The sequence below is a fragment of the Lissotriton helveticus genome, chromosome 7 (assembly GCF_964261635.1).
Source record: "Lissotriton helveticus chromosome 7, aLisHel1.1, whole genome shotgun sequence".
Taxonomy (NCBI): domain Eukaryota; kingdom Metazoa; phylum Chordata; class Amphibia; order Caudata; family Salamandridae; genus Lissotriton; species Lissotriton helveticus.
This window is the reverse complement of record NC_136068.1, coordinates 1,211,648,281-1,211,673,614: the sequence shown is the minus strand read 5'-3', so window position 1 is coordinate 1,211,673,614 and position 25,334 is coordinate 1,211,648,281. Positions and strand designations below refer to the sequence as shown.

The 25,334-nt window shown below is 45.3% G+C and overlaps 1 protein-coding gene across 1 annotated transcript in view; it reads left to right on the top strand.

Moving 5' to 3' along the window:
* DGKE (diacylglycerol kinase epsilon) overlaps positions 1-25,334 on the top strand; it is a 216,656-nt gene that overhangs the window by 97,661 nt on the left and 93,661 nt on the right. Inside the window, exons 5-6 of the mRNA XM_078654405.1 lie at positions 7,318-7,475; positions 9,809-9,860. Of these exons, the coding sequence (XP_078510531.1) occupies positions 7,318-7,475; positions 9,809-9,860 (210 nt within the window). The remainder of the gene's footprint in view (positions 1-7,317; positions 7,476-9,808; positions 9,861-25,334) is intronic.

Here is a 25,334-nt window from a genome sequence, read left to right as displayed (position 1 = left end):
AACTTGTGTTCATATCCTTTATGCGGCTGCCTTGTCTATAGCCTGCCTCGCAACTAAGAACAACCTCATACCCCTCCCCTCCCGCCACCCCCACCCACACCGGGTCCCCCAACTTGCCGGGCATGTTACCCTCCCACGAGAACTAATGCAGAAGTCGAGTGAGTTCCTCCTCTCTCAAGAGGGAGATCTGGAGGTATGCCCTCATATGGGGGACACTAGGGGCTCACGATTCGCCCTTGCTCCTCCTTAATTTCACCCACCCGCAATTCCACTCAATAGAGCAGGATGCATTCGTGGGACGGAGGCGAGTGACCGGGCAGATCAAAATGTTTACTGAGTAACATTGTCAATACATCACCAATATGGAGCTAGCCACTTGATCATCATTCATAACATCCGTCTGCTACGTAATGTCTGTGCTCCAGTACTCAGTCCTGGTTTGACGTGGGCGAATGGGACCTAGAGCGTCTGGCTTCATCCGTCTCCCGGGATGCTGCTCTGCGATATCTCCTGAGGTAATCTTCAGTTTGTTGAGGAGAGGTAAAAAAATGTTGTTTCACTAAGTGAGTGATCCTGAGTTTGGCCAGGTATAACATCACATACTGGAAAAGCTGCACCAGTAGTTTTTTCTTCACTGCAGCATACTTGCGCCGCGCTTCTTGGACCGCATGAGTAAAGTCTGGGTAAAATGCCAGGGTGGTATTCTCGTAACGGACTTGTTTCATTTCCCGGGCCAGCCTCAGTACAGTGTCTCGGTAGTTCAAGAAACGGACAATGACTGGCCGGGGCGGTGCTCCTGGCAGCGGGCGCACAGCCAGTGATCGGTGGGCTCTTTCCACTGTGAGGTGGGCCGAGAAGGCATCCCTGCCGAACAACTCAACAATTAGATTCTCCATAAATCCCTCCATCCCGCCCGTTTTGGTAGTCTCTCCTAGGCCTAGAATTTGTATGTTATTGCAGCGGGAGCGCACCTCTAAATCCTCATTCTTTTCAGCGATCACTTTCAACAGTTTGTCTAATTGAAGCACATGGGTACTCGTCGTCGCGGCGCCATCTTCTAGTTCCGACACCCTGGTTTCAACTTCCGTGAGCCTGTGATCGTGCTGCTCGAGTTTATTGACTACTAAGTCCATTCTAGTGTCTATCTTGGTGTCGATAGATGTGAGGCTTTGTTTCATGCCCAGCAGGATCGTCTTCCAGTCTTCATCGGGCTGTTTTCGTCGGGCCAGTGTCTTTATGCTCCGCCGAGTTGAGCTGCTGCCCCCTACGGGGGTCAAACGAAAGTTTGGACTGCTTGGGTTCAGTGCAACCCATATCTTGTGTGGAGTGGCACGTTATGTGATGGACCCACTCTGTCTCGTTCTCCGTGTGACACGTGGCAGCACCGCAGTACGGTCTCCACTCCCGGGGTCACGCGGGCCCGCCTCCTGGCCAAGCACTAGTTTAGTCCCGCAGATAGCTCCTGCAACTATTAAGGACATGAAGGCGAAGGGTCCAAGCGCCCGACACTGGAGAACACACACACACCAATCTTCACGGGTCCCTTGTCCCAGTGGTGGGGGCGGGTTCACTGTCCCTCACGTCTCTCTGCTCAAGTTTTAGTCTATCCCGGGATTACGCCTCCCATGGAGCCATCTCAGCACCAGTCTCTCAATAATGGCATCGCTATTCAGGCTGCTGCGTTCCGCTACGGTCTCAGTACACAGACAGTACCCTCCTGTCACAACACAGCAGGCGAGCAGGCAGCAACTGGGGATTCCGTGCACGTCCCTCCACCAGGCACACGCAGGCTCAAAATGGCGGCCAGCATACCCTGCCGCTTTGCAAGTAATGGCGTCCCCCTGCAATATTGTGTTCTAGGCTCACGCGTTCATCCACTTCTCAGCAGGAGCCAGACAGTATCCTTTCACTGCAACGGGGCAACATCTGTCAGCAGCGCGGTTTGCACCTCCACACCCGCGTCGCTCATTCACCCGCCGCCGGGGCTTTATGCAGGCCAACTTCTGGTAGCAGCGCGGCTCCTACCTCCACACCCGCATCACTCGCTCACCCGCTGCTGGGGCTTCATGTGGTGCTACGATCTCAGTGGCCGGGCAGTGCCCTCCTATCGCAGCGTAGCCAGCAGGTAGGCCGCAGCTGGGAGTTCCATGTACTTCTCTCCGTTGAGTGTGCGCAGGCTCAAAATGGCGGCCGCCGCACCTCGCCTCTCCGTAAGTAATGGCGACCTTCTGCAGGGTTGTGTTCTAGACTCGCGCGGTCATCTGTTCCCCAGCAAGACCCAAAAAGGAAAAAGGGTTTAGCTAGAGAATGATTAAAAAGGTAGCAATTGATTCATATTCCATCAACATATATTTGAAAGAGAAAACAACAATGTGAATAACCACCTCGTTTTAAGTGAATACGCTAAACACAGATATAGATATCAACATATATATCTTTTATTCTTTTTCGTAGTATATCTTCTTTCTGGTTCGTTTTTATAATTCATCCATTTCAATCAGAAAGAGGGGTAAAAAGAAAAACTAACATAATCATATATCCATAGATACGATAGACGTAAAGATGATGTAGGCAGTGCGGCGGATGTCAACTACGTGCGTTTCGGCATACATGCCTTCATCAGGTAGCCGTCTATTGCACAATAACAAAACTAAAATAAGAAAAACACAAAATATTCCTTAATTAATTTTTTGGGTGGTTATACATTATTTAGTACATAGAAATCTTTACATTTATAATAGATTCTCTTTCATTGTCCTTCTGTCTTATTTGCACGTAACACATCGCCATACATATATCATATATATATATATATACACATTTTATACACATTTTGTACACATTCTACATATGTAACCTACTACATCGCCATACACATATCATATATATACACATTTTATACACTTTCTATACACATTCTACATATATACCCTACTACATTTTTTATTTACAACTGTGGATCCTATACCCATTTGATCCACTCTGACAAGAAAACTGTTCTAATTCTTGAAAACCATAAATAACCAAATTGCATTGGATTAGAGAGCATTCCCTAACAGATTTAGACATGGATTAGGCCTCACTCTATACCAGCTAGTCATCTAGGTCTGAAGAGAAAGGGACCAGAATGCCAATGGAAAGACATGGGAATATCGGGTGGGTTGTCTTAAAGTACCAGAACTGAAAGTTACTACTGTGCATTTTAGTGCCTCTTTATATTAACAGGCAAAGAGATCTTACCACATATCGAGAGTTAGAGAGTTACCCAGCAAGACCCAGCCAGTGCTCCTTCACGGATGTATGACGTTACAACGCATACTTTTACATCGCATGCCTTTACAACGCGGTTTTTACATCGCATACCATTACAACGCATAATGCTTTTAGGCACTGGATAGTGATTTATTTAATTTACTATTCCAACTCCAGTCCCCGTGGATAGTAGGGAAGGTGTTGGATAGTATATTAAATACATTCCCTATCCTAGAGCGCCCCCCAGCGCTATGTGTTGTAATGGTTTGCGTTGTAAAAGTTGCGTCGTAATGGTAGTGCGTTGTAAAAGTTTCGTTGTAATGGATGTTTCCCCTCCTTCACTGTGGCGGGGCAATCCCCGTCCGCAACGCCTTCACTCCCGCGTCGCTCACTCACCCGACGCCGGGGTTTCGTGCACTGCTGCACGGTGCCTCCTTGGGTCGCTCCGCGCGGATCTCTCAGGGGACACAGGCCGCCATGTGACTCAGGCGGGGGTCCGTCGGCAGCGACCCCGGTCTGCAACCGCACCCCGCACGGCAGCGTCTCCAGAGCCTGGGAGTGTGGCAAATGGGCTGCTCGCTGGTCTGTCCACCGCACGCTGCAGTTGGGCCCAGTCGTCCCCGAGTTTGGCTGATTTAAACGACTAAATCCACTGTTATTCACCACAAACTCATAATACTTGCTATTTATGGCACCAGAAAAATAACATACCCTGTGGTAACATTATTGATCTGGCGCAATAAATAGCATAAATACTCTCAATCCGGGCCAAAGACGTATCATACCTATTATGCCCTGTGTATATTATTGGATAGTGAGTTATGCCCAGTTGATTTCTACAAGCTTTCTTTGCTCCTCAGATATTTCAAGCACCACTTCAGTATTCAATTGTTATCCTTTATGATGCGCAAGTGACATGCAAATTATATTGCTGAGGTTTTTTTTTTAAAGAAAGTTTATTGGCTCTGTGTAGAGCTTCACTGCCATTAAAAACATTTCATTATATGCCAGAACTGTGTCTGTGTGCAGAGGTAAATGTTACTTGTAGTTTACCACTCACAAACACATAAAAACAAACAATGAAATTAATTCCAGCCCAATGTTTTAACAAATGCTTATATATGATTAACTGTACCAATTGGATTAGCTGCCCAAACCATTACTGTTCTTTTATTTTCTTGTATGGCTCTGTGGGTGGCGATTTTTTGATGCTTTCGACTGTGCGCCATATTCAGCACTATGGGCTACATCTTATATCCGGTATGATTTGGGATCAATGCTATCCATCTGTGCCAAGGAGGAAGTCAGAATGTGTGATTTCCACTGCTTGTAATTTGACCATGAATATTTGCCACCTAACTTGTTACTAGCATGGTTCATCATCGCTGTTATTCGTCCTAGAACGTCCCTTCTGCCCATTGCGATTGTCTTTGTATTGCACTTGTTGCATTGCTTTCAGCTTTGGTTTATTTATTCAATTCCTTTCCCCATGTATCTATTTGGGGATAAATGCGGAGACTTCCAACCCATTATAATCTGTTGCCTCCAATTATGCCTTTTCTCTGTCTGGTACGCAGTCCAAGAGCACATGTCTCGGCTCTATACAGCCCTCATTTTCTAGCAAGTTCCATCAGTTGGTCTGTGATCGCTTTCTAATAACTGTACAACTCTAGACAATTCCCAAAGTGCATTAGGTCAGCCTCCAAGTCTCAGGGGGATATCTGTGGTCCTGGGATATATATTTTTTAATTTGTGGGGCATTATATAGTCTCTGTGGAGCGTATTGTATTGAATCAGTGTGGCTCATTCGTTCCTTAAAATGTTTGCAGAAAGTTTAAGAACCATGTCAAGTTCCCTTTTATTTTTCAGTGTATTAAGGTTGGTCTTAGTTTGATCAGCAATGGTACAATAGCACATATTGTTTTCAGCTCTTTCCATGTGTTAATAACAGTTGAAGTACTTTGTACATTTCTGGCTCAGTGTCACCACTTTTCCCGGTAGCGTGTATGTTTTGGGGATATGGCTCGTTAGGTCAAAAACTGTCCAGCGCTTGAGATTTTTGTTACTGGAACAAGTTTCTGAGGTTTGTTATGCCATGCCGGCTCCTTGGCAAATTTATAAATTATTTTTTCAGGTGTATTTGCCGAACATACCTATGCTACTGCCCCCCACTAACGACTTGGAATTTGTTTAATTTTGGATGTGGGACTGGTATATAACTATCTGATCTTCCCCAGAGCCTAATATCCACCTTTCTTAGACCTTATTAACCAACACTATTGTAAATAACAGAAATGTATCCTTGAGCTGCTGTATGGGTGAGATCATTTTTGGGAATCGCACTTGTTTAGTGATACCACTAATCCTGCCAGCATGATAGGTTGTCAACCCATGTATTATTCAGTGGTCTCTCCCCCACCTCCCTTTTTTCCCTTCAGGAGCACATATATTCAGGTCAAAAACCTAGTGGCTTGATGTCGTTGTTAGACATCATATGCTACTACTGACTCATTTTGTAAGAAGGTTCAATCTCCTTATGCTGTCAAGATGACCTGGTTACATAGTATATCCTATAATCTTAGGCAGCAGTCTTTGGCATAACCATTGGCACCTGTCCATTACTCTGTCTGAGCCAGAGTTTGACGATTTGTGGTCAGGATTTGATCCCTCCACTGAGTTTCTCTGCGAGTACCATTTGCAATTTTAATTTCCTCCTCCTTGGCAGCTGCTCTTTGCTCTAACAATGGTTTGGTGATATCTGCTACCCTAGACCTTACTTGGGTCTTAGTTTTCTTACTTTCTGGGGTTGGGTGCTTTGTCGATTTACCATTAACTATGATCTATTTTGAGGCCCACCCCTGTACCTCACTGGTATGTACAGAGGAAAAAAGGCTTTAATTAATTGTAGAGCTTCAGATTTTGGTCTATATCCACAGTATCTTGATTCATTTATGGCCAGTAAAAGCTATCAATCTTGTCAGTTTTTCCCAACTCATTGTTTTGTCTGAACTGTGATCCAGGGGCGTTGCTTTTGTATAGCGGCATACCATCTTTTTGCTGTTTTATTTCAACTTGTCTTTGGTCAATAGGTGTTTGTGGCTGGACTGCCTCATTAAAGTTTCTTTGCTTACACTACTTATAGGGTTTCTGTTTGGCCCATGCAAATCATCCACCCCTTCTTGCAACAGCTAAGCAGAGGTAAAGGAGTTGGGGAGCCATGAACAACATGACCTAACCTGCTTAAGCCCCCTGCCTTATACCTGATGTCCTGCGATCCCCTCTGACCAACCTCTGGCCATCATACCCCCAGCCTCACCACTCCCCCAAAAATGCCTAGCATCCGGACTCCTCCCACACCAGCCTCAGCAATACATCTCCCGTCCATTATTAAAAAAACTTTCTTGGCGTCATGCACCCATCCTCACCACCCTGTCCATTTACCACTCCATCTGCACCTACATTTCGAATGAAACTGGCGTCCTGACACCCCCACCACACCCTCTCTTGAATACAATCCTCCCCACCCAAAATATATTAAAAATAATACCTGCTGTCCTGCCAGTCACCCCCACTAACCAATTTACCATTCATGTTCTGCATTTCACAGGAGTGCAATGTATCCTATAACCTTTGTTGAGTTGTCCCCCCAGCTCCAAGATAAGTCTGTGTTTATTAAGTTCCTTGACTTTCTCTGATCTGCACTATTGCTTTTTTAATATGTATCAATGAACATTCTACTGGGCAATGTCATAATAATTACCAGGAAAGTTCTGCCTCCCAAGTTGAATGCGAAAGCTGAATGTCATATTCATCATCACTCTCCTAGTCAAAGCATATCTGTGTTCTTGTTCTAAATACTTCTAAACATAAACGTTAATAATCTGTGCAGGGAAGGAACAATGAAATACCAAACAGTTCAGGTTAGAATATTGTCATTTGATGTTGTACAGTTAAAAGTTAGCACTACAGTACAGCTTTCCGGCATTCAGTATTGTGATGTCATCTTACAAACTGTAATACCAAGGAAAACAAAACAATCTAAAATGCAGTTCTATAATTTCACAGGGTCAAGAAAACAACATTCCACTTGTTTCAATCTTACCTCTGGGTACAGGCAATGATCTGTCTAATACTCTGGGATGGGGACCAGGTTATGCTGGAGATGTTCCAGTGGAGCAAATATTGAGAAATGTAATGGAAGCAGAGCCCATAAAACTAGACCGGTAAGCAGAACACTATGTATGTAGTAGAGAATTGTCATTTTGTACACTGGGTCATGCATGCTGATGTGTAGCTTTTTATGTTTTGAGGCATTCCACCCTAAGATGTACATAGTTTGGCTAACATGAAACTTTATTAAGTTGTGAAATCTGTTGGTGGACATTGTAAAGTATATTTGTAGTTTCAATTCTGAGTATACGTCTAATAATTTGGATTATTAGCTTGGGGGCGAGGTGGAAACCCCACTCAGCAACAAACACAATCATGTTAGGGTGAACATCAAAAGTCACTAAATTAACCTGTGCTTAACCCTCTGGTTGCTTGGCTCAAAAGCAGTGAGGCTCAACTTAGAGTCAAACTGTAAAGTATTTATGCAGCACACAAATGGTAGTCAAGTGAAAACACAAAACACCTTTAATCCCACACCAATTTAGTAAAATAGAGACAAATTTAATAAATACAATGACACAGAAATTAATTAAATCTAGTAGAACCGTAGTTATGATTTTTCTAAAGTTTTAAGTGACATCTACCTCCTAAAAGATCAAAGCGCCAACTACGAGTATCTGGTTGTGTGAGACGAGGGCAAAGTAAAAATTAAGACTGACCTTATGGGGCATGGTTCGAATACACAAGGTGGATTGGGTATGGTCTCAGCTTACCTTTGGACTTATAGGAAATTCTGAGAGAAAGTTAAAGAGAAGATAGAGTTTGGCAAGGCAGCCGGCTTTGCGAAGGAAGAGTAGTTTTTGCTTAGAGCCCTGAATAAGGAATCTGTGAAGCTGTCGATGATTGGGGGCGGGGGGGAAAGGAGCGGCGTTATAGTGGGAGAAGCTGGAGTTCCAATCCAAGGTGGTTGTAGTCTTCGATGAGGAGCCTGTTGCAGTCAAGGCCAGTGAAGATGTTTACCTTTGGTCTTAAGACAACTTTTATAAAACCAACATCCTCCAGCGGTATGGAGCTGCAAGCCATAGTGGAAGAGGGCTCCACAAGTCCAAATACCATCGCTTGGAGCTCCCGTTAAACTGGATTTGCTCCTGTGGAGAATAGCATAGCAGAAGCTACCACAATGTCAGGTCAACCTGGGCGGATTGACTGACTATCAGGTAGATATGTCTTCTGTTGGTTCTTTTGGTGAATGTTTTGCTAAATGAGAGAGAGAGAGCCCTAGAGAGAGAGAGACCGAGAGACAGACCAAGAGAGACCGAAGAATGATTATTTGAAGGTACCTTTAGTAAAAGAAGCAGAAATGTGTTTATAATTTTCCAAAGGTCCTCAGGAAGACTGACGGAACACAACACCCAAAAATCTCAATATCTTCAAACACACACAAATTTAAAAATGAATATGCCAATTGGTGCGATGTCACATATATTGTTCCGATTTTTGAATGATTGTGACATGAATACAAAGATTTTGATGGTTGCAATTATCTGCTCATTCCTTTATCCCCATGTTACAACATTGATTTTTTGAGTTCCCAGTGTTCCTTATAGAACATTTTCTTGATGTTATAGCACCTGATCTCTGCATTAAATTTTCTTTATTTTGTTGTAACTTTAATTATTCAATATTTCCCTTTGTAGTACAAGTGTTTAAGTGTTATTGCAAATATAAAACGCCGTTTCCCAAAAGAAGATCTAGCTGCAAGTGACACTATGCAAGGTATTCCAGAGAAAAACCAGTTGGCCTGACAGGAATTAGACTGTTACATTTTTGTGGAATGCTCAGCAACAGCTCACATCAAGACAACTACCTATCTCCCCCACCCAACCTGCAAGTCTGTCTGTTTTCCTACACTAAGCCTGTTTGGTATTTCTTAAATCTCAAAATTTTAAATTATTATTGAGATAGCAAATCAAATATACATTCGATACCCTTGCTAAGATGTTGTGGATTAAATTAACCTAAAACTACGTATCAGAGCATTTATTATTCATGTATCACCAGAACCTGCAGGGAGTGTCCAGCTGTGAGATTAGCAGTTTCATTTCCACGAAGAACTCTTGCAAGTTGAATGATTGGCACAGAGTTGCCAGTGAGAGATCTAAGCAGGAGTACAAAACGATTAATAATTATCTGTATCTTAAACTGCTAGACTGACAACATTTCAGTAACAGTTAAAATATACAGACTGTTTGACTCCGAAATTGTGTGCTTTAATTATGACCTTGCATATTACTTCACAAATCGTCTAGAACTTGATTAGTTGATTTTACCATGCTGCATACATAGATTTTTAAAAAGAACAGAGAGCGAGAGAGAAGGAAAAAACAGTATAAGTTTTATTAAATGTTGATTGCGTACATTTATATCAAATCTTTTGCATTTTCAGGTGGAAAGTACAAGTAACAAACAAGCTCTACTATAGTTTACGAAAACCAAAGGTACCACTAGAAATATTTTCAATAAATCTGTCCGTGATGTACCATCAAAATATGTATCTTTGCTATTGTTTTGTAGAATTGAGAACTTTTTAGGATGTTGAAAATGTATATTTGAGTATTCATACAGCACACACATCTGTTGTTGCAGCCCTTCAAGTAGTGGAAACTGGCAGGAAGATGAAGCCTTTGTATTAGAGTGTCGGTTAGAAATCCTGATTTTGTTAAAGGCACAGAGGCAAAGCATTATTAATCCCTCTCAACTCAATAACAATTTCAGGAACAAAAAGCGATGTCATAACGCAAATGCATTATATATGTCTGTGTAGTCCACCCACGCCACCTGCACCAGCTTGACCGGTGGGGCCAGCGGCAGTGACTACCCCACCATGGAAAGCAGAATCCCACTACCCATGGCCCACTAGAGGGCGGGGACGACACCATCGTTACGGCCGGCCGATGGAGATCAGGCCGGGCAGGCATGGCTTGGGAGCACCACAGCTGTGGGATTTAGCTGCCAAGGTCGTGATGTGTGACTACTGCCCTCCGCAGCCTCTTCCTTGACGACACGCCTGAGGCCATGGAGATAAGTGTGGGGACCTCTGCCCGACCGGACTGGGTGTGCCTGCTCTGCTGCCTACCCCACAGCCGAGCAGTGGGGAGTGCTAGGGCCAGACTATGCTGCGTGCTGGCCAGCCCCTTTGGTTGAGGGAGGGGCCGCGCGCCGTTGTACAGGCCTCATTGATGTGCCAAGGAGGCGCCCCGGGTTGGGAGGCAGTCTCCTGGGCCCTGAACTGTGCTCCGCTTCAGCAGACCTGTAGTACTGGCGTACTGTTTGCCCTTGGACACCCTCTGATCTCATGAGTAGTACACTCTGGGGTCTCCAGATCTCTCCAGGGTGAGGAGACTGCTAACAGGTCCTACCTAGCCTCTGCCCTGCAAGTACCACGCATACAGAATTAGAGTAACGCTTTTCAGTGTGGTGGTCCGCATCACTGCACTGAAATGCAAAATCATTCATTACAGCCTCTCAGCAGTCAAGCCTGAAAGATGCTATAATGCATTGAATACTGAAAGATGCAGTGGCAAAGCACGCTGCTCCCAGCTGGCTTGGGGGCTGTTACTATACAGTGCTACAAACTAACAGAACACTCAACACCACACGGCATAACTCTGCTGTCACTGAAAATCAATCACTGTCAGTGCCTAATGGCTCCTACGGTGTGTGGGTCTCTGTGAGTTTCTCAGTCTCACTTTAATTGGCAATTGTTGGTTTGTCCTGCTGCGGCTCTAATTTCAAGTTGTAATTGGCAATACGGATTCGACGGCCGGGCAGCATCCGACCCGATCCCACTAGCGCTGGCACAGTCGTGAGCCTGCACAACTGGCAACCAGTCGGGAGCTCACCTCTTTATTGTGACTCTTCAGACCACGTGGCTGATGAGAATGCGAACCACTGCAGCCCGGGCCGCCGTAGTGGTTGAGCAGCCCAGAGCAGCAGTGTCACCAGAAGCAGTTGTGTCCCAGAATATGCAAAATTGGCATTGATTGCCGCTGGACAGTCTCCAATCATAGCAGTCCAGCGGGCCCGCCTGTTGCCATGATGCTGGCTCGCCTCGCTGAAGTGTAGGGTATGATCTCCTACTGTTGCACTGACTTGCTATGAAAATTTGCTTTCGCTGGCGCGTTCCTCACGTGGCTCAAATGGGTGTAATTTCTCATATGTATATGTTTCCCTCATCTTCCTTACTTGATTTTTGCTCGCGAGAAAATATTACTCATAGCCGTGGAAATGTCACACATACATTAAGAAAATGTCACACTTAGCAAGTTGAATCCTTGGCAACTAGGTAGCCTCCAGACAGGCCGTGATTTGGGCCTCTCCTGCCTGGAACACCGAGGGGCCCGGGGATCATCGCTTTCTGCTGGGCTTGCTTGTCCTGCACCTTTGGCCTCATAGGTATGTCTGCACATCAGTTGTGTACCGCAGGCGCTGTGGCAGACTGAGCCCGGCTGAGTCCCTGCTGACCTCTATTATAAAGGAGATGGCGATACACAAGACGCGTAAGGACTCCTCCCTTAAAGAAATGCTTGCCAAAACCTCTTCTAAGAAAACCGATCAAGGTGGCAGCTACAACCTCCTCCCCACAGATCTCATCGCCCCAAAGAGCGGAGCCCCCACCGCCCAGAACCTTCATGGATCACCTATTTGGTGGGCTCCGCCAAGATTTCACACTCCTATGGGAGGAGGTCGCAAAAGAGATGAAGGATATGAGTCACGAACTGGGAGCACTGGGCCAAAGAGTCTACATACTAGAAAACACCACAGACGCAATGGGGGAGGAACTGGATGGCTTACAGGAGGGAGCCACTCGACTTTCAGGATCATAACCTCAAACTGCTGTCTCGCCTGGACGACTTGGAAAACAGATCATGCCGCTAAAACATACACATCCGGGGAGGGCCATGGGGAGTGGAAAAAGGAGACACAGAAACTTACATAAAACGGTTACTCCACCATGTTCTGCCTGATCTGGCCTTGACATATCCTAACCCTAGACAGGACCCATAGGGTTAACAGAGCTGTCATTGACGAACACGCTCCATAAGACATTCTGACTTGTCTACACTACTATCTCCAGAAGGAGGTGATCATGGCTGCAATTGCCAAAGAGGCACTATTCAGTTCTAGGGCGCTGCAATATACTTGTACCAGGACCTTCTCATGGACACCCTCCAGTGTAGGCATTTGAAACCAGTCACCTCCTTCCTACAAAGTAAAGCAGTTCAATATATCACTGGGCTAACCTCTTTAAATTACTATTCACCGAGACCAATGAAGCTCATGCAGTGCCTTCCCTCAAGGAAGCGGGATCCCAGCCGGAACCACCTTCTGCAGTGTACCGAACATCAACGAGAGCCAGTCAATGGACTATGGTGAAGGGGAGGAGAAAGCTGAAGCAAAACCCAAGGCAGTCAAGATTCAGTGAGAGTGGCAGGCAATTCCATAGAAACTTCATGCTGCTGATCTGGAGTCCAAGTTCTGTGACCAGAGCAGCCAGGGGTTTGAGGTAAAACATACACATTGTGTTGGAGGCCAGGCTGGAGGGTGTCAGACTGACTATTGCAGGTATGATGGTGCTATGCCACCACACCACTGGCCTCCACACGATTACCACCCTGGAGACACACATACACCACTGCAGCACATTGTACGGGACCATATGGCAGGACATCCCGCACAGGCAACTAAAGGTCCTTAGTTAAAACACCAGGGGCCTCAATATGCACGGTTGAATGCTTCACCTACTCCGGAAGGACCGGGTTCGCCTCCGGTCTTGCGGCTCATGCAACAATTATTGTGTCTGGCATGGACAAGAAAGGAGGCATTGTAATGCTTCTAGCCAGTAAATTTCAAGGCAAAATACGATCAACAGTCGCTGAGATAATGGATAGGATGCTGGCGCTGAGATTAACATAGCAGACATGCATGTTTACTCTCTGCAAAATATATGCCGATCAAGATCAATTCCTTCGGAATGCAATATAGTTAATCAAGGCTACCCAGGATGCTGAGATACTCGTGAGGAGGGACTTTCATATAGTGATGGACACAGAGCTTGGCGCATCAGGTGGGTCAGAATGGAGTCCTGTCAGCACGCTGGCAACATGGCTTTGGGATTTGGACCTAACAGACATCAGGTGCGTGTAGCACCCCAGTCGTTCCCCCTTGACCCCCCTAGTGAAGACAACACCTTTTTCTCTGCAACACAACAGACCTATGCTAGACTGGATTACTATCTGGGCAGCTCACAACTACTAACACAAGTCCAACTGGTGGATATAGTGGTTGCTGCTCTGTCCAACTACGCCCCTGTCCTATTCACCTAACACAGCAGATTGGTCTATCCACATCAGGGACACTGATAATCTTCTGAAATGGCCAGAAGTTCTTGTATCTAGCCGCACTTGGATCACAAACTTCCTGGAGGAGAATGAGGGTTCAGTCTCCCGGATCGGAATGCTTTGGGATAGCCTCAAAGTGGTTTTGAGGGAGGAATTTCTAGCTATTTCCGCCACCCTCAATGCGGATAGGAGGGCCAAGGGTATGGGAGCTAGAAGAAGGTGTGAATAGCCTAGATGGCCAGCACAAACAATTCGGGTTTAGGAAAGTCTGGCACCTGTTGGCAGCCACAAGACAACAACTTGAAGAGCTTGATTAGGATGCTGCGGAATACGCTCTGTTATGAACCAAACACAGATACTATGCAGGGGTAGACAAAGTAGGCAAACTTATTGCCTGCAACCTTCGAGCCTAACGGCAAAGAGAGACTATCAATTATATAACCACTAGCGACTATGAGAGAGCCTCTATCCTTGAAGATATTGCTTGCACCTGCCAACAGTACTACTCTGCCCTACATACCCCAGTCTTGCTCCTCCTGGAAACCCTGCAATCCCCACGAGACACGATTTCCCCATTGACCCTCACCACCAAACAGTCTTAAACGTTGGAAAAGGACAGATCAGAAGGGGTTTATCCCCGAACAGGTATGCCTTTACAATGCAAAACATTTTACTCATCCTAGATAAGGCCTTGCGTATGGGGAATCCGACCTTCCTACTGTCCATTGATACTGAAAAAGCGTTTGACCGAGAGCAGTGGCTGTTCCTCCGGGAGGTCCTTAGCAACACTAGGATGGGCCCCAAGTTCCAGAATTTGCTACACCAGCCCATAGGTAAAGGTTAGAATGAATGGCACAATTTTATTTTTTGTAACTCTTTTTATTAAATCAGCTCATAATGGCACAACATTGAGTCCTATTTAAATATAGAGAGGGCTTGCCAGGGGCTCCCTTGCCTCCACTCCTGTTTTCTATCAAAATGGAGCCCCTATCAGGGGACTCCTTTGGTAAGGCAGAACATAAAATAGCTCAATATGCTGATTATACTCTGCTGATGCTCACAAATCCACAGACCACTCTCTCCGTTCTTATCCACAAACTCAACACCTTTGGCTCCATGTCACGGCTTAAGGTCAACATGCAGAGGGATCTACAGGCTTCCCTTCTCCTGGTCACAGGAATACGTCTCTTACCTTGCTGTCACCCTACACTCCACAGTGGAGCGCACAGCTGAACAGAATTACCAGGAACCACATCGCATGACACATAGAGACCTACAGAATTGGTTGATTGGGGTTTTTCATACGTAGGTTGCATAACTGTAGTTAAGATGACTCCCTTACCAAAAATACTATATGTAATGCAGGTATTCCCGATCCAACCACCGTGGGGCATACTTTCGAATATACAGACCCTGATAGAAGGATTCATCTGGAGGGGAAAAAAAGCCTGAATGTCAAAACAACATCAGTATTCCTCTGCAGAGGAGGGAGGATTGGGAGTTGCCTGGGTCAAATACTATTACGTGGCCGCACAACTGTGTTATTTTGTAGAATAACATCGTAGGGCATTGTAGAAACAGGGGTGCTTAATATACCAATCGGTCGCAGGCATCCACATGTGGAAACTCCAATTGCTCCATAAGAAACACAGACCCTGGTCCGGACTGGGAACCAGAGCCGAACGGCGAGCGCAGCAGTCTCTCTATGATGTTTCAGGTGTTTCCCCATCCACGCAGGCACGACTTGAGACGTAGCCAGACAGTGGTAACTAGACAACCATTTTCAGGTGACTAAACATTAGACAGGGTGTGCCCCCAGTTATATCTCCCCAGTTCTCCAGGTTAAATCATTGGCTGGCATATAGAACCATTTACAGCCCAGGGCTGAAGTTGAGAACAATCGCCCTACCGTAGGTACGGCCTATTGACTACCATGCATGGACTCAAATCTAGCCCTACCTACCACTTTATAATAATGATATCATGCTTGACAATTTCTGATGTGACATGTATTCTGATGTTACTGTACTCTATGACAAGATGTATAATTAATGGATGTTACGCTACACTCGCAATAGTTACTACTGTACATTTATTTTTGGAAAATGCCAATAAAAATTATTTTATTAAAAAAAAAAAGAAACACTGTCCCTGGGGGGTGTATAGTTCTTCGGTCTAGTGGGCCATTATGGCTGCCTGAGATACTGTAGATGTATCTCTGGATTTAACCACTAAACCTTCTCCAATAACCCCTATAACAGGCAACCCTACTTTTCTGCCAGCAAGAGATGGCAGCAACTTTCTCATTTGGCGACTAGTGAACTCTAAACATTCTGGGGATATTTTTTATCAGAATGGGCTGCAACAGTTCGATCAGTTGAAAAGGGACTATGATATACCTGATACAGAGGGAGCGATCAGGAAACGTAGCACACCCTCTTACTGCCTTGGACAATGTCTCATCACAAGAGCCGATGATGAAAACCTAGACTATGATATCCGCAAACTTCTCCTGAAGGCGCTTCTCCAGCACCGCACGCAGCTCAAAATTGCTGGGGATAGAAACTTAGCAGCACACTTTCAGATAAGGAGTGGGGTGAGATTTTCTAGTGTGTCTGCACAACAGTGACCAGGGTGACCGCTCGAGAACCAATGGCCAAAATCACATATTATTGGTATTACACACCTGCCCGCGGTCACTCATGGGTTTCGACTAGATCCTGTGACTGCTGGACGGGCTGCGGCTCACCGGGTACCTTACTGCATCTATTATGGCACTGTACCAAATTGAAACCCTATTAAGGGAGAGTATTGATTGATTTGAACAACATGTTTTCCACAGATATACCCCCATTTCCTACTTCCACTATTGTAGGCATTCCCAACACACTTACATTTCCCCTGCATACACTACAGGAGAAGGCTATGGCTTTGGCCCTGTGCACAGTCAAACTAGCTATACTAGCGCCATGGGGTATGGAGGCACCCCTGGATCATAAAATAGGGCAGCATCGCCTAGGGGTCTTGTTGGGATGGAACGAATATCAGCGACACTTGAAGTGAGGGAAACAACTATTGAGAAAGCCTGAGCAGTGTGCCTTATGTTTTTTAGGCTAGAGTATCGGGAACTTATTTTTCATAAGTACCTGCGCGTACTCCGACTTACGGCCATGCCTGCAAAAGACTGGGGAACTACGGCGGTCACCTTGTATGGCAGTTGATCTATGGAATATCTATGAAACACTGGATTGGATTCCCTCTGAGGTGGGTGCGGTTGGCTCAGATGAGTATGGTTATGTCTGGCTGAAGTGGGAGGGCTCCTGGAGTTGAAGGGGGTCGGGGTGGGGCTCAGTGACACTCAGGGGGTCATTACGATGGCGGGAAGTACGCCACAGCTGGGCCAGCGGTGAGGACCACCGGCCCAGCGGTGGCAGACTGCCCGCCATCAACCTCAATATTCCCACCGCCGAATTAGGATGGCGGTGGGAATGCGAATGGTACCGCGGCAGATGGAAAGACCGTCCGCCATGGTCCCGCAAGGTGGTCCTTTTCCGCCAGCCTTGCGGGACCCGGTATAATGGGGCAATGGAGGCGGTGCCGTGCAGGCACCGCCGTGGGCACTATGATGCCTGTCTTTTGCGGCAGAGTTCCCGCCGCAAAAAGACAGGCAGAGAATGCCTTTGGGGGCCCATTGAGGGCCCCCAGGGGGGAGGGTGTGGTGTGATGCACGTGGGGGGTACCTATGGTACCCCCCTGCATTTGCATGTACACGGTGGCAGGCACCCCACGGTGCCTGCCACGTTGTACATGCAAATGCAAAACATGTATTTTTACATTGTGGCGGATGCTGCCACCCGAAAAATAACAACAAAAGAGTGTTACTTGGTAAGAAACACAAGAATAAATGAGCACAAGGGGTCAACAACACCAATTAGGTTTGTTTAGAAAGCCCTCACTCACCGACCTGGTCGGTGACATGCTTCATCTTCGGGCCCCACTGGGTGTGACCGAATGTCACCCCAGTGTGCTTCAACGCCAGATTTACTGCGGAGCGGGTAATGTGAAGGTGTGAAGGCTAGGTGACAAATTACGTGAATAGAGTGATGTGGTGAATTAAAAATGCCTTGTGTGTATCAAAAATTGATTTAATGGTTGATCACCAAGGGCATATTAAAAAATGTGTTGGTAAACAAGGTCAACTAAATTGGATGGCCTGTTTCCAATAACATTACGTGATAGTGAACGGTCAACATGTTTCTGCCAGTGTTGGTGTAGTTCACCTGGCATTCATCAGGACCTAATGTGATTAAACCCCGGCGGTATGGGCACGCTAAGGCCCACCCTACCAAGGGACGTGAAAGTAAAAATATCTGTCGAAGTGCAATGTAAAGGGGGCTTCACCGAGTAAAAAACGGGAGGCACAGCCCTTCTGGTCTCTGGATCAGAGACTCCAAAAATTAGATGCACCTGTGAAGGTAAAAGGGTACAGACAGACACGAACAGACAAACAAACAATTAGTTTTTGGTCTGCAAACCGACAGACATAAAAACAGTGACTTGTGCTCATATGGACTGGCGAGTGCACAACACACGGCTAGTTTGAAGAGGTGTGTGGCTCTGCCTGTGGCTGTATGTTATTGTAATACATGGTAGCATTATCAGTGTCACGCCGTTATCACGTAGTGTCCGTGTCGCTGAGCACACTTAATAGATGCCCACCGGTGTGCGTGTGTAATTTCATGCGACGCGAAGAAAATACGTGGTATTATGGGGAATGGGCACTACAATGGTAATCCAGATTTATAACGCGTTCTTGGTTAAGAACTAAGCGATCAATGGGCCAAGGGCCAGTGACCAATATCCCCAAAAAATCGGAGTACTGGTGTAATGGTTCTCACTTTAAAGGAGAGAAAGTTTCACCCCATAGACTGCGGGAGGGGGGTGATGGCGTATTTGGCACATCCTGCAAAGGAAAAGGAACAAACAAACAAGAGACAAACTTATTAGAGAAGCCTCAAAAGTACTTAGCTCGTGATGGAGAGAAGATCCGCGAAAACACTCACGCCCACGACGCCAGGCACCCGTGTGTAAACCTGACCAGCCCTCAAGACCGCGTCTCGACGATCGGGAACTGGTGAGGTCGGGCGGTATATGAAGCCGGGGCTGTGTCAGCAGCGCGCGCTCTTCCGGGTCTGGGCGTGGCCATAGAAACGTTTACGTAAGGTTAGCCAATGAGGGTGGACGGCCGAAGTAAACAAACCGGCATTATCATTGGGAAACTAGAACGTCTGGGCGTCTTTCACGTTGTCTAAATAACAGACGAAAGAGGGATGATAAACCTTCGGGAGAAGGTGTGGCATTAGATGGTATTCCCTTGTAGGCTATCATGTCAGGGAATGTATAAAATTGAGACGGGTTCAAGTCAATAGTTGCATGATTACCGGGACCACTCGCAGATGTTATGGTATTGGAAAAGATGTATTCCCATGCTTACTGCAATGTCGGGGGATACCTAATATTAAAGCAGGGTCTCATTGAAGGTTCCATCGTAGCTGAGACCACACGTAGGTGTTATGGGTGTTAGAGGCGTGATACCAACACCTAGGCTAACCCTCTCATTTAGAGAATGAATGCAAAGAGGTAGTATGTGGAACGTGCTGCACAACATAGAAACCGGATGTGACCAAATCACCAACAGATAAGCAGAACAATAGTCAGGTAACAAGGGACATTTCACTTTCGGATAGAACCCCATGGGATGTCATCATTCAGACCATTTAGGTGGGTGCCAAGCCGGTACACCCATCGCTGCTCCTTCTCGAAGAGCCTTTCAGCAATGTTCGGGCCTTCAGTGAGCTGCTCAATGACAGTCCATCTTAGGTCGTTGGTGGTATGGTTGGCTTGTAAGAAATGATCGCTCGTCTTCTTGCACCTTATGTTGCTCCTATGTTCACATACCCTCTGTTTAACCTTTCTAGTAGTCATGCCCACGTATCGGTGTAAACAGGGGCATGTGATTAGGTAGACAACATTGGTTGAATTACAATTGGTGTGCGATCTTTGCCACCAAGTTTTGTCTGATTCCAAAGACAGCGATTTAGTGGCTGTTGTCAGATGACACACGGAGCAGTTGAAGCATGGATAGTGTCCGGTGACCCTTGGTAAATTCCATGCATCAGTAATGCTGCGTATTGGCGTGGCAGCTGGTTCTTTTGGTCTAGTGTGTACCAGAGAGTCTTTCAAACTACGACCTTTCCTAAATGAAAAAAGGGGTTTCTGCCAGTCCTTCTTGGTACTGGAGATAATTTTCCAATTTTTATTAATAGATTTTTTCATTAGGTTAGACAAGGTACTGTAGGTAGTAACACATGTAAGGGGAGGTTCCTCCACAGTTCTAATCGATGGTTCCAAAAGGACTTCACGGGGCTGATTGCGTGCCCGTTTGAATCCTTTATTTAGGATGTGGTTAGGATAACCTCTTTGTTGTAGTTTCTCAGTTAGATCGGTTGATTGTTGTTTGAAGTCATCGTGCTGCTGCAATTGCGCCGAATCCGTAGATATTGGCCGTAGGGCAGATTTTCCCTCAGTGGGCGCGGATGAAAGCTGGAAAATTGCAGCAGGTTGTTTTTTGCAGTGGCTTTATAATGAGTTTTGGTGGTTAAAGTCGTCCCACTGTTAGTTATCACTATATCAAGAAATACCACCTCCGTGGTACTTACAGTATGGGTAAATCTCAGATATCTGTTGATGGTGTTGATCCATCTGAGAAATTCCATCAGACGTTCCATACTTCCTTTCCAAATGAGTAGCACATCATCTATGTAGCGCTTCCAAAAGAATATATTTCTAGTAAAGGGGTTGGTGATGGATTGAATATTCTTTGCTTCAAAATCAGACACATATAACCCCGCCACACTAAGGCAAACGTACTGCCCATCGAAGTACCAGAGCATTGGAGGAACAGTTGTCCCTTATATGCAAAAAAAGTTTTCTTTAAGTGCAATGGTGGCACAGTCTATTATAAATTCTCTGGGAGTGGTGTACTCCCAGGAAACTGAATTGAGAGCTGAACTTAGAACTTTGATCGTCTCATCTTGAGGAATACTCGTATATAGGCTCTCTATGTCTAGAGTAGCCAATATTATCGAGTTTGTTTCAAAGGACATAGACTGTAATTGGTGGAGTAGACTCCTGGTGTCCTTCAAATATGTAGGTGTATTTTGAACGATGGGTTTCAAAAACTGATCGCAAAAAGTGGACAAGGGTTCTAACAAAGACCCAATCCCTGAGACTATTGGCCGACCCGGAGTTGCCAGTTTATTTTTGTGGGTCTTTGGCAGTGTGTAACAATAGGGGACTATACTTTTACTGGTGGACAGAAAGTCCGCCTCATTTTTTGACAGGTAACCATTCTGTTCAGCTTCCTTGACCATGGTGGTGATTCGATTTTGGAGATCAGCAGAGGGATCATGAGTAAGGGGAATGTAGTTGTTAGTATCATTCAGCAAACCTTCACATACTTTCTCATAGTCAGTGGTATTCTGGATGACGATTCCTCCGCCCTTATCGGCGGGTTTTATGGTAATTTTGGTGTTGTTCTTCAGTGTCTCAAGTGCTTGATACTCTTCAGTCTTGAAATTCCCATATGTCTCAGGTTCTTGACAAGTTTCCAAGTCAAGGAACACTGCTTGTTCAAATGCTGTAATAGCCGCTGGTACTGTATGGGGGGGCGGTGTAAATGTGGATTTCAGTCTGAGACCGGTATCACCCTTGCGTAGTTCTGCATTAGGGTCTTCCTTTCCTTCAAAGAAGGCCTTTAATTTCAATTTTCGGAAAAAGTCAGTTAATTCGCAATGGAGCCTGAATTTGTCTGGGCGGGCTGACGGTACGAAACCCAGTCCTTTCTCAAGGACCTGTTGTTCAATACTTGTCAGGTGTAAATCCGACAGGTTTGTGATTAGACTTGTAGGTTGCTCGTTCCTGGTTGTGGTGTTTTGCTCCTGGTGTGGTTGCCGACTGGATCGTCTGTCTGCCAGGATACTTGATTGGTGTTCTTCTGCTTTTGCCTCTCCCTCTCCGACCCCTCTCTAAAAAAGGCTGTTGGTATTGATTCTAGGGAAGTGGTTGGTGCCACCCTGGATTCCAGCCCATCATAGGAAATTGTGGATGGGGGAAGGGGAAAGGCGAGGGTCCATAACCGACAGGCGGTGCCACTGGCCAATTAGGTGCATGGTTTAGAAATCTCTGGTTCCCTCGGTTACCTCTGTTCCCTCGTCTCCTTCCTTGTCTATTAGAGCCCGTGCTGGATCCACTGCTGTTGGAGGAGTTGTCATCTGAGAGGTCTGAATCATTGTTACTTTTGGCTGTGACCGTGAAGTTTGGATCAGCATAAGGGTAAATTTTGTTAAATTCGAACTTTTTTAAGTCCTTCTGGAATTTTGTTATTTTAGCCTGCATCAGATTTTCTTTGTACTCATTGAGCTCCCGGTTGATCTCATCGAGCTTCTTCTTGTATCCGGTCACTGTTGTTCTGAATTGCGATTCAGTTTCTTGGATCTCTATTAATAGAGCCTCTTGAGAGGCGCGTAAGGCAGTTTTGATTATAAGGACGAGCCAATCTCGTGTGCAATGCCATGCGATCATGGCCCATTCTTTACGAAACGTTGCATCATTAAGAAAGATGCGCGGTGCATTGGTCACCAAGAGGCCTTTTGGTGCAGAGTTTGATGACAAGTATTGTTTCATGATGGTCCCATTGTAGTGTAGTTCCTATTATCCCAATAGGCTCTGCGCATTGGAATAATACCTTCAATAGTATAGGCCTAGACCAGACGTTAACTAGGTCTACTACTGTCGATATTAGACTTAAAGTTTTGGGTTTGCCAGCTAGCTCAGAGTTCACTAGAAACTTTCTCGAATAGGCAAGGAGGAGTTGAACCTCCCTGGATAGACAAGAAGGGATTTAGTTTCTGACAACCATAGAACATGACAACTTTGCTCTCCCCTAATCAAGAGTGTATCTCGAGAGTCGTGTGAAAACAAAAGGCAATTTATTTTACTCAGTCAGTACGTGCATTCTTAGTCTCATCAGATTGTAGAGAAAAGGAAGAGACGGGCGTGTTCAATAAAAGATGTTATTTATTGATCAGTCTCTTTTCTCGTACAAGAGAAATGGATCGATATTATTGCAATACTTATGGTTAAGTAAAGTGCATACATTAAAAGCAGAAGTATAAAATAATACTGTAAAAACATTGATATGGTTTCTAGGCCATATGAAGGTTTAAAATGAATAAGATATATTACATACACATATACATTTGACTAATCGTACTCAACTGGTGTTTCTAGCTACGCCTACCCCGTGTACCTGACCTAAGTCTAATGCGTGGGCGGGAATAGAAAGTTACAGTTTAAGTTAAGTTTGTTTTGCCAAGTGACTGACTAAAGAATTCTCTGTGAGGGGTTATTCAGTTCTGTACCTGGAATCTAGGATGGATGAGGGATGGTATCTCTCGTCTCTGGTCTCGATATTCCAGGCTGCCTGCGAGGGCTACCCGGAAGCGCCGGAGCTGGATTTCTCGGCAGGAGAAAGGGAGCGTCTCGTTCTCAGCGCGTCAGAAAGGCGGGGCTGCGCCAGCGGGGTCTGCTCTGCTCTGCGCTTCGGCAAGTCTGGCTGCTCCGATCTCGTCACCACCGCGTGTGTTTGCATAGGGCAATATCGGTAATATTTATACCTTTAAGGTGCCGAGATTGACGTAAGGATGGACATAGATACGTCAATAAGGATGTCATACGACCAGGTCGTTAGCACATTCTTTTGCTGAAGTTCTCAGTGAAATCAAAACAATGGCCGCAGGGTTTTTCCCAGGTTGTCATAGGTTTGATTTGTTTTGAGAACTCCGTATGCCTTATCAGGGGCTGGAGGAATATCGCTTGTCTAATTAGATGGCAAGCGTTATGACCTAATCAGATAATACGCTCCTGTGCCGTAGTGTGGCTTTATCAGATAACGGTTCCTGCATCATGGGGGTTTTCTGCCTCATGGGATGGCTGCTAGTTAACTTGTTAGTTTGTTAACCAGAATAGGGTCAGGAATAGGGGGATCGATACAGAACCTATAGGAATACATCACACCCACTCCACGCTAACTATGGACATATTTACTAATCTATGCATAGTAAAACATACTGTAGAGTATCGTGTATACCTTACCACCCCAAAATACATAACTGCATTTTGAAATTATCAAATATACGGAAAAAAAAGGCATTTACATGTATTGCATGCACTCAAGCTGTGAAATAATGCTAAAGTAATCACGCATTTGTATACATAATTGCTAAATGGTAAATGAGAATTTACACATGAAATGGCTCTTAATACAGAAAAAAGTTTCGAGACCATTCCATCACAGAATAAAATAATTATGAACATACCAGCGGGCAGCTAATGTCTATAAGCTATCTAAAAGTAGAAATCTTAGTTCTCTAAGAATAGTTCTTACTTTAAGCAGAAGATAGTGTCCTGAAAAATATGCAAAAATATTTTGGGGCTGTTGAAAAAAATTGCTGTCCGTGTACTGGAGGGAAAATTGTTCATGGTATTTTGCTTTTCTAGTTGAAGGTCAAATTCAGGGAACGCCGTGTACGAGCTTGCTCAAAAGTCTCTATTTCTGCTCTGGTGAGACCATCATATCATTTAGACTCTCGAAAAAGTTGTCAACAGCTTCCTGGGAGAGTTCCACTAACTCGGAAATAGGTGTAACCATGCATTCGTGCGCATGATTGTCTCCATTGACATTCCGATTTGGATTGCTGACAGAAGGTCGTACCTGATCGATGCTGCTTTCATTTTGAACCTCACTACCCCTTAATCGTAGTGGTGAAGCTTCCACGAATGCCGTCATCAGGATTGGTAGCCGTTGAGGGCAGCACAATGCATGAGCCTTTGTTGGACTCAACAATGTTTCTGCATCCATTGGCGCATCCGATTGTAGCGTCAGACAGGTGTCTAACACGCATTCTTCTCCGCATAGCAGGCACCTTAATACAGGTAAAACACATCGTTGCCACATTGGTCGAAATGATAGAAACCAAGTCATGTTCAGGTCTCTAAGCCGGGATAGTCCCAGGATTTTTGATATCCGGTCCCGGTATCCAATGGCTAGGATTGTTTCTTCCCTTGTCGCAGGTGTTTTGTCTGTGACATGGTTTGCCATAACGAAATATAAGGACTAAGAATAGGATTCCTGCAATTAGTCCTAAAATGAGGGGAAGTCCGCCAAAAATCGAATGGACGAAATCTGGAAAAATACCCAGTATGGCTTTGAATGGTGTTAATGCCATCGAAAATACTGTCTTAAATACTTTTGAGACTCCACTGGTATCAGAAATATTTAAGATTTCATTCAGGATTTCTGCGAAATGTATGGGGGAATTAGTCGATAACAATGAATGTATCTCTGCAGTCGTCCTTGCGACTAGGAGATCATACGTCTCTTTTGATGACGTGAGCCTTGTCGGCGCCTGAAGAAGCACTGTTTTCATTCTGCTTAAAGTATCTATTCGA